Source organism: Dryas octopetala, chromosome 9 (genome assembly GCF_963921425.1).
Source record: "Dryas octopetala chromosome 9, drDryOcto1.1, whole genome shotgun sequence".
NCBI classification, from domain to species: domain Eukaryota; kingdom Viridiplantae; phylum Streptophyta; class Magnoliopsida; order Rosales; family Rosaceae; genus Dryas; species Dryas octopetala.
Window position 1 is genome coordinate 1,081,134 of NC_141374.1, and position 10,548 is coordinate 1,091,681.

General features: G+C 41.4%; 1 protein-coding gene across 1 annotated transcript; it reads right to left on the reverse strand.

Moving 5' to 3' along the window:
• Nucleotides 1–1,007: 1,007 nt before the first annotated feature.
• Nucleotides 1,008–10,004, reverse strand: LOC147273062 (uncharacterized). The gene is made up of 4 exons (XM_086256677.1): nucleotides 5,608–10,004; nucleotides 2,071–2,385; nucleotides 1,843–1,945; nucleotides 1,008–1,673 (listed from the first exon to the last, which is right to left on the reverse strand). Exons 1-4 carry the CDS (start codon nucleotides 10,002–10,004, stop codon nucleotides 1,008–1,010), a joined length of 5,481 nt encoding a protein of 1,826 aa, XP_086112803.1.
• Nucleotides 10,005–10,548: the final 544 nt, after the last annotated feature.

A 10,548-nucleotide genomic window follows, 5' to 3' on the forward strand; every position in this document is an offset into this window, starting at 1 on the left:
ATCATGTACATCATCTTCGTCATCACTCAAAACATATACAATATCATGGTCCTCATCCTCCTCCTTGGGAATTATTATTGGGTGTGCTTTTGAATCTCCTAACCTAACCCCGTTGCCAATTGCCCTGCTTTCACTTTCTTCAAAAGTAGGCACCTTGCCGAGAACTTGTTGTTCCCCAATCGATTGCGCTCTTGCAACCGCTTCACTATCTTTATCCTCCAATGCAGGCACCATGTTGATAACGGCTGTGGAGTCCATTTTCCTTTAAACACACTGCAACATGCCATGTATTGAAAATCATATAATGAATTTAGCCTTCAATCATTTTGAGTTTCAGACAACATGTGCTCCCCACATCAATATGATGTTCCCACATAAAATTCAGCTATGCAATTATCCCTCACATGTTATAAAGCATATTATTGATTCTCACACGTCCCTGCACAAATATGTATACATGCATCGATGGCAACACAACTAATTCAACCAATTAAATTACAGGACTTGTAGACACAATAACATTCTGTGTATTACATTAACACAAATGCACTAGATCATTGAGACTCCAAGAGTAGACTTATACTGGAAGTCAGATGTTATACTCCCCCTGTTTGGAAAAGTCATTCTTATATAGGGAACGATATCAAGTCACTTATGGTGGTGGATATTTTGTAGTTAATGAATTGGTGGGTTGTTGTCATGTTTTAATGGGAAAGGACACTCCACATCTCCTGCACAACTATAAAAATTAAGCTTGCTTTTCCTTAACCTGTCTACATCACCAGTCTACATTTGTATTTAAGATGGTCTTATCTCCCATTTCTTGTTGTCAACTCCCAAATAAATCACTCTTTAATGGCACATTGAAAATTTATTCCTGCCTTCACTGTCTCCATGAAATGCAGTTATGCATGGCCCATTAATCAAATATTATAAGGTATATGTCATTTCTATATTGAAAGTGTAGCATTAGGAAATATAAGTTACCTTTAGTGGAGGGTGATTGATTAGCTGCCATTATCGACATTCATTGCGTTGGTCTGCCCATCTTCATATACAATGGCCGATTCCATGTCCATCCTAGCATGTTGCATGTTCGTGCCTTCAGTATTTGTATCTATATCATCACATATGCGACTTTCATTTTCGTGTCTGTCCCCCATGTCAAATGTGTCCCTTGGCATTGTCTTGATTGCTATATGCCATCCTTCATCATGTGGATCTTGCACATAGAATGCTTGAATTGCTTGGGAAGATAATATGAAGAGATCATCGTCATTAAGTAATCTATTGAAGTTGACCAATGTGAATCCGTACTTATCCATCTTAAGCCCCCGGCTGCCATTAACAGTATCCACCCATTCACCCCTGAATAATACCACCTTGCGGCCCGCATGGTATGACAGTTCAAGTATGTCTGTAACCTTACCATAGTAGCCTACCTCCCCCCTTTTCGGATATCGATCACGGGCACTCGCATAGCATTCGGATGATGATTTTATGAACACGCCACTATTTTGATTTTTCCCTTTATGGTCGAGGGACTTAATTCGAAATCGAAAACCGTTGACCATGAATTTTGTATGCCTAACACACCACTCGCTTGGTCCTTTTGATATTGCTCGTATGTCTTCGGAGATTATGTTATTGTGATCCACGTCCAATGCATTAACCTGTTAATCAATGGGACCCTACAATCAAACTAAGACAACATTTGACTACACCCACCACACACGCATTCCAAACATTGATTCAACATAACACCAATACAAACATTGCACAAGTAAATGACTAGACAATATGGTTGGGTTATTTGAATAGGCAAACACTGTTTTAGCTTACATGCTCAGCAAACCATTTTGGAAATGATAAATTTGCAGCCCTTTCTGCAACAAGCATTGGTGTTCGTCGACCCCTCGCAGCTATTGCATCTTCAACATATTGACTACACCAGTCATTTTGTCAGTACAATACATTTTGATGTGGATTTGCATTTAGTATCAAATTTTAGGAACCAATATGGTTCTAAAGTAAATATAAAGCATGTTAAATTATGATTAATGAACTCACTCTATTTGCACTTTAACCTCAGGTGTATTCCAAAGCACACATCTATGTGCCTTTTCCTTCTCCTCAATGTCCAACTGTATGACCTGGCCGACCCCCTTCCCTATCCGTTTTCCTCCTTCAGCAAATATTACTAGTCCACCACTAGCATCACGACCCCCTGCATCTGTATTACGCCCCCCTCGGTTCCTTCGTGTCTCGGTGTCCTCCAAATACATAGAACAAAATGACAAACATTCGTCAACAATGTATCCTTTTGCTATGCTCCCCTCGGGCCTACTTCGATTGCGGACATATTGTTTGAGTGTCCGTAAATATCTGTGATGTCATTTTGAATCATGAATAGATATTGGTGAAATTTAAGTGCCCAATTTTTACAGCAAATTTCATATATACAAACTGCCCAAGTTTTACAGCAAATTAGTTTGCTCATCACATTAGGATTAGAAAACTAATTTGTATTAGGATTAAAAGGCTTCAGTGTTAAAATGCATTAGGATTAAAGGCTTTAATGTCATTTTCTAATCACATTACAACAAATTAGGATTAAAAGGCTTTAGTGTTGAAAGAAATTAGTGCAATAATCACATTAGGATTAAAAGGCTTTAGTGTTGATTAGGAACTCATAACAACTAGACTTTTAATTTGGTTGTTGTATGCCATCAGTTTTCGGCTGCAATATCAAGAACTTAATTAAGGTTTCCCACTTACTGCTGCACTAGGATTACCGATTAGTATGCAATAAAGTTACTCAAGTATCTTACACAAACTATATAATGGCATTACTAAGTTTACACAAACTATATTGTGACGCCCCGAAACTGGGAACACCACAGCGGCACCCGTCTTAAAGATCCTGAGACTATAATACCCCTTACCCCGAGTATTATATTCTCAAGCTCTCTAAAACGAGTTAAGCCCTTTTTATTGAAGAACCCGGGTTGGATCAGAGTAGTAAAAATACAGCGAAAGAAATTACTGAAAATACCTCATATTATAAATAACAGTAAAGAGTACCAACCCGTGAGGGTTATGTGTTTCAAATACACTAACCCTAATGCTACAAAATAAAACAGTAGATAAACAGATATGTCAGGATAGTCCAACCCACGCCAGAGTGATTCAGTCTTCAACAAAGTGGTGCAACAAATTGGACTCATGGATAGCCATTGGGATATGCCACCTACGAGGATGAAAGAGAAACACCACCACAGATCCAAAGAAAGGATCTAAACTAGATAGCAAGACTGAAACTGACAAGCTGCAAGTGCCACACCCACGACCTCAATCTTGGTCTCCAACAACTGGATTATCTGCACTCACAAGAGTACAGTAGGGGGTAAGCGTCACATACGTTCATCGCTTCCCCTCGAGGGAAAATCCTGGTTAGGTTTGAAAGCAATACTCGAAGATATAGGATTTCAAGGAAAACAGTTTAAAAGCAATGCACACCCAAAAACAGGGTATCAATATCAATAATATTGTAACCAAAGCCAGTAATGATAAAGATAATTATGCCAATAATCAGTGAGTAAAGCCTTTGCATGCTCATACATCTTTTTCCTTCCTGTCACGTGACATAGTTCAGAAACATACCTGCGACCGATCACATACAGGCCAACCACCAGTATCGGAAATTCAACCACCACCTCGATACTGTGGTGAGAGTATCCATTTACCTGGTAATACCACATTGGTTAGCCTCCCCAGAAGGACATTCGACTAACCAGTCCGTACTTACCCCTCCGGAGGTTTAGGGGATCGAAACCCAAGGTCACAACACGTGCCCGTTACTCTCAGGTCGTCCAAGGTATCACACAGAAAATCACACAAATATGCCATACAAAAATCATGCACATTCTCTGTGAAAGACATTTTCATATACATATAGTACGAAAATAGGCAGGAAATCCAATAACCGGGATATGGTACTTTCCCCCTACCTGTTTTACCAAAGTGTGTCCCTTGCCTGATCCCTTTCCTGTGTCTGGGTCCCACTTGTACCTGTTGGGAAACTGGAGATCCGAATCCGACGACAGCTATTAGGAACGTACTAAACGTACTCTCGGCCTTGTCTATTAAGACCAGGTAAAATTTAGAGGTTTGGCACTAGCGTAACTTGCTAGGCTTCTCTAAATTCTTGATCCGGCATGACCCTGCTCCCCGAGGCAGACAGTCATGTCAGACCGTGTGGTTTCTAAGTTTATTTTAATTTATTGTCGAGGAGGTTGATCAGATATGAACCTTACAACGTGACCAGGTCAGTGCATGGGGAAACTGAGGGAGCTCTGGCTCAGTACCCAACGCTTGTATGCTCATGGACTGACCTTAGTCATCACGTTATTTGGTTACCACTGATATGGCCTCAATATTTATTAAGTTCATTTAATAACAACAGTTAAACGGTATTTCGTCTATAACTACCACTTAAACAACAGCAGATTAAATAAGCTGGGTTAAGGGTATACCTGTTGAAGACTTCCCACGAGCAGAGTCTCGGTACTACTAGACTTGCTAAATAATAAGATTAAAATAGCCTAATTAACAAGAGATTTATTTAACAAAATTTTAGCAGAAATTCGACAGGGATCAAGAAATTACCTATGTAGCTCAGAAATGATTTTTTTTAAAACTTCACCAAAACATAGCCTTCACACTACTAGAATTGAAGAGCTCGTCGCCACGATCGCGTAGGCGAAATCGGATCGTCGATCGGAGCTCCAGAACTCAAGATAAACTCAAAACAAGATTGAAGAAGAGAGAGAAAGGAGGAGAGAGGAGAGAGAAGCTCTCTCTTGGGAAGCGTGCGGCTGAATTTGTGAGGATCAGCTGGGGTTCGCGCCACTATTTATAGGGTGAGTGAGTGAGTCAACTCGGTTGACTCATCCGAGTTGACTGGGTTGACTCAAGTCAACCGTCATAACTTTGACTAATGAGAAATTGACACGTGGCGAAGGCTTTGACACTTGGCTGCACATGCAGCCATCAGATCTTGCTGCCATGCATCGTTAGACGCTCCAGATCGTGCCACGTGGCGCGATCTGGTGTTTTTCCTATTTTATTTTCTTTTTCCTATTTTTCTCAACTTCAAAAATTAATTAAAAATAGCTCGGGACTCGGAAAAATACCCCGAAAAATACTACGGACTCGTATCGACTAGTACTAATTAACTATGAGGTCAAATTACCAATTTTCCCTTTAGAAAAATTTCGAAAATTTCAAGCTCCACAAACTAAGATAAAATGCTTTTAAAAATGAAATTTTGGGAAATTCATAAAATAATCTCCCGGACTCGGAATAATACGAGACTTGCTCCGTTGGGTTCGTGAGTAAAAGTACCACCTTCTAAAGGTCTAACTTGGGTCAAAACTCTAGTCAAAGTTGGTCAAACAATTAAAGCTTAAGGTGAAAAATACGATTTTCCGCCAAACAAATTTCTAGAAAAATTCTAGAAATTAAAGAAAAATTCCAAAATAAATTTGGAAAATTTTGGGTCTCACATCCTCCCCTACTTAAAAAAAATCTCGTCCTCGAGATTACCTGAGTTCACTGAAGAGATGCGGGTATCTCTTCCTCATGTCGGATTCCAGTTCCCATGTCGCTTCCTCGACTCCGTGGCGCTGCCACTGAACTTTTACAAGTGGTACCTTCCTATTCCTGAGTTGTTTCGTCTCGTAAGCTAAGATAGAAACAGGTCCTTCCACATAAGACACGTTTGGTTCGAGCGGTAAACCAATCCAAGGCATCACTTGAGGGATGTCAGGCACACTCTTTTTCAACTGGGACACATGGAATACGTTATGTATGTATGCTAACTGAGGCGGCAACTCCAACCTGTAAGCAACTTTCCCGACACGTTCCAAAACCTTGAACGGTCCAATATACCTGGGTGCCAACTTGCCTCGCATACCAAACCGAAATGTACCCTTCAAAGGACTAACTTTTAGAAACACCAAGTCCTCAACTTGAAATTCCAAAGGCTTCCTCCTTCGATCAGCGTACGATTTCTGCCTACTCTGGGCGGTTTCTAGTCGTTTCTTGACCATCTTGACCTTTTCGGTCGTTTCTTTAATCACTTCAGGACCCAGAACAACTCGGTCCTCAACATCGGCCCAACAGAGTGGCGAACGACACGGCCTTCCGTAAAGTGCTTCGTACGGTGCCATCTTGATACTGCTTTGATAACTATTGTTATATACGAACTCGGCGAGCGGTAAGTACTCACTCCACTTACCTCTGAAATCTAGAACACAAGCTCGCAACATATCTTCCAGTATCTGAATAACTCTTTCAGATTGCCCATCCGTCTGCGGATGATAGGCACTGCTAAGATTCAATTGAGTGCCTAATTCAGATTGTAACTTCCGCCACAATCGAGATGTAAATCGGGGATCTCGATCGGAAACAATCGTCTTCGGGATACCATGCAATCGAACAATCCATTCGATATAGAGATCAGCAAAATAATCAACAGGTGAGTTCATCTTGACCGGCAAGAAATGAGCTGACTTCGTGAGTCTGTCCACGATAACCCAAATACCATTGTGCCCTTTTGTATTTCTCGGCAGATCTGTGATGAAATCCATAGTAACACAATCCCACTTCCACTCTGGAGTAGGTAACGGTTGCAACAATCCAGACGGCTTCTGGTGTTCGGCTTTCACTTGTTGGCAGGTCACACAGTGATTAACAAAATCAGCCACGTCTCTTTTCATACCTTTCCACCAGTATCTTCGTTTCAAATCTTGATACATTTTCGTTCCTCCAGGGTGCATAGCAAAACTGGTAGAATGAGCTTCGTTCAGAATCCGTTGTCTTGTTTCTTTCCTGTTTGGCACAACTATTCGGCCTCTGTATCTCAAACTTCCATCAGAATGTACCTTCCATTCCCCAGGTGCATCTCCTGAGTATACCTCTTTCTTTTTCTGTTGTATCTCTAGATCCTCTTCTTGTTCTTGAACTAATTCTTGCTCCAATTGGGGCTCAATCTGCATACTTGCAATCCTTCCATCATGGCGTACGTTGACTTTGTACTGATCCAAAGTCTGTAGGATCTCCCGTTCAGCCATCAATAAACTGGCTAGAGTGTTTTTCTTCCTGCTCAGTGCATCAGCTACTTTGTTGGCTTTTCCTGGATGATACTGTAATTCAAAATCATAATCTTTAAGATACTCCATCCAGCGTCGTTGTCGCAAATTCAGATCTCTCTGAGTGAATATATGCTTGAGGCTCTTGTGATCTGAGAAAACAGTGAATCGGCCTCCATACAAGTAGCATCTCCAGATTTTTAGAGCGTGTACAACAGCGGCTAACTCCAAATCATGAGTTGGATAATTCTTTTCATATTCCTTCAACTGTCTTGAGGCATAGGCTATCACTCGCCCATTCTGCATCAGTACACATCCGACTCCTATTATGGACGCGTCGGTGTAGACTTCATAAGGATCTTCATTGTTGGGTAAGACTAACACTGGGGCAGTTGTCAGTCGTTTCTTGAGCTCTTGGAATGCTTCTTCACACTTCTCGTTCCATTCAAACTTGAATCCTTTTCTGAGTAGTCGAGTCATCGGGGTAGCAATCTTGGAAAAACCTTCTACAAACCTTCTGTAATAACCTGCTAATCCAAGAAAACTACGGACTTCTGTCATGCTCTTCGGTTGTTCCCAATTCAGAACTGCTTCGATCTTCTTGGGATCAGGAGATAATCCTTTTTCTGAGATGATGTGGCCAAGGAACTGTACCTCTTTCAGCCAAAATTCACATTTTGACTTCTTGGCGTAAAGTTGCTTTTGAAGTAATGTCTGTAGAACAATTCTCAGATGCTCTTCATGCTCTTCCTTACTCTTGGAGTAAATCAGGATGTCGTCGATGAAGACAATAACAAATTTGTCCAAGTATGGACGGAATGCTCGGTTCATCAGGTCCATGAATGCGGCAGGTGCATTTGTCAATCCAAACGGCATCACAACGAACTCATAATGTCCGTATCTGGTACGAAAAGCAGTCTTTGGGACGTCTTCGTCTCGAACTCTGAGTTGATGGTAGCCGGATCTGAGATCAATCTTTGAGAAGTACTTCGCTCCACTAAGTTGATCAAATAGCTCGTCAATTCTAGGCAATGGATACTTGTTCTTTATTGTGACTTGGTTCAGCTTCCGGTAGTCTATGCAGAGTCGCAATGTTCCATCATACTTTTTGGCGAATAGAACAGGGGCTCCCCATGGTGATATACTTTCTCTGATAAAGCCCTTCTCCTTCAAGTCGTCTAATTGCTTCTTCAGCTCCACCATCTCAGCTGGTGCCATGCGGTAGGGCGGGATTGAAATAGGTTGAGTGCCTGGTACAAGTTCAATCTTGAATTCTACTTCTCTTGTTGGTGGGATTCCGGGCAGATCTTCTGGAAAAACGTCTGGGTATTCGTCTACCACTGGTATTGGTTTATCTTCCTTCTGCTTGGCTTGTGTGGAAAGGATGAGTGAATAGCATAGCATAACTTTCTTGCTTTTGAAACAAACTCTCAGCAATGGGTTGATGGGTTGTAGCGGTTTGTGCAATCGGATGATCACCTCTTCTCTGTTACTCGTGACTACCTTCACTTTTCTTTTCTCACAATCGATCTGTGCCTGATTTTCTTGTAACCAATCCATTCCTAGAATAAGGTCGTAGTAATCCATGTTCAAAGGGTATAGGTTTGCTGTCAAGACTCGGTTTTGGACTACTAGTTGGCAAGATTGGTAAATTCTATCTACTTCGGTTGTTGTTCCAATGGGTGTACTCATGTGGATGGTTTCAGCTAAAGGTTCAGCATGCAATCCTAATTCCTCAGTAAAGCTAACAGAGACAAATGAATGTGAAGCACCCGTATCAAACAAAATTCTAACTTCAGTATTAAAGAGCAGTATAGTACCGTCAAGTGGGGCTTCTTCCTGGTTAGCTCTTACTGCAAAAACTCGTCCTCCTCTAGCTGGTTGTGGTCTTCCTCCGCCACCTCTTCCTTGTCCTCCACGATTGTTGGGTTGTGGTGGTGCATGTTGCAATGGTTGAGCTCTAAATGGTTGTGGTGCAGCCTGTATCTGTGGTTGTGGCCTGGGGGCATTCTGCTGTGTTCTAGTAGGACAATCATTTCTGTAGTGACCTTCACCTCTACACTGGAAACAAATTTGAAGTCTAGTCCTCTTCCAGTTTCTTTGGTTTCGGGAGGGTCCTCCCCTCTGAAAATTTCTTCTTTTTCCTAGTCTTGTTCCCTCAGACCTCGCAATTTCCCCTTTCTGTCTAGTTGCAAGGAAATCCTGCTCCTGAGCATAAGCAGCATTGACCACATCTTTGAAAACTGTAAACCTTTGACTTGCCAAGTATTGGCGAATCCCGTTCTTCAGACCTTGCAGAAATCTGACAGTCTTTGCCTTCTCATCATTCATGGTAGATGGGACGAAACGTCCAAGTTCAGTAAACTTTCCCACGTATTCAGAAACAGTCATGTTTCCCTGCTCTAGATCCATGAATTCCTTCATCTTTGTCATCTGCAGTGGCTCGGGAAAATATCTGTCGTAGAACAATTCCCTAAATCCTTCCCAAGTCATAGTGTTAATATTTTCTCGGTGCCTAATGCATCTCCACCATCCGTCAGCTTCGCCTTCAAACACATGTGTAGCTAGCCAGATCTTGTACTCATCTGGTGCGTTAATCGACTCGAGCTTCTTCTCGATGTGCGTAACCCAATTCTCAGCTAAATCGGGTTCGGAACTTCCGTGAAACTTCATCGGCTTAGTCCTAAGGAAACGATCTAAGTACTCGCCTCGTCGCTTATCTTCACGTTCAGCGGGAGTGAGACGGTTACCAGCTTGTTGAGCAAAGAAAGCCTGCATAAATTCAGCCATTTGCTGCGGGTCGAACCGATTATTGGCATTACTGTTAGTTCGATCGAAACGGGGCGGCATCTTGTCAGCAAGACTGAAAACAAATAAGGGAATGATTGACACAAATGATACAAGGAACAAAAGTGTTTCAAGGGAAAGACTTATCGAAGAATGTGTTTGGTTGGAAACTTCGAAAGAATCTGCTGAATCGGCTCTGGGTTGGCATATCCTGCATATTAGTAAAAATAATCTACTAACAATCTTACAAAGTTATTTATTTATTTATTATTGTTATTATTATTATTATTTTAGGTCGTACCGCTCTGATACCACTTTTTCTGTGACGCCCCGAAACTGGGAACACCACAGCGGCACCCGTCTTAAAGATCCTGAGACTATAATACCCCTTACCCCGAGTATTATATTCCCAAGCTCTCTAAAACGAGTTAAGCCCTTTTTATTGAAGAACCCGGGTTGGATCAGAGTAGTAAAAATACAGCGAAAGAAATTACTGAAAATACCTCATATTATAAATAACAGTAAAGAGTACCAACCCGTGAGGGTTATGTGTTTCAAATACACTAACCCTAATGCTACAAAATAAAACAGTAGATAAACAGATATG

Coding starts and splice junctions, on each gene's coding strand:
- LOC147273062 (XM_086256677.1), bottom strand. CDS start 10,004: ATGCCGCCCCGTTTCGATCGAACTAACAGTAATGCCAATAATCGGTTC. Junction 2,386..5,607: donor CATCTCTTCAGTGAACTCAG/GTAATCTCGAGG, acceptor ATGACATCACAG/ATATTTACGGACACTCAAAC. Junction 1,946..2,070: donor GAGGTTAAAGTGCAAATAGA/GTGAGTTCATTA, acceptor TGACTGGTGTAG/TCAATATGTTGAAGATGCAA.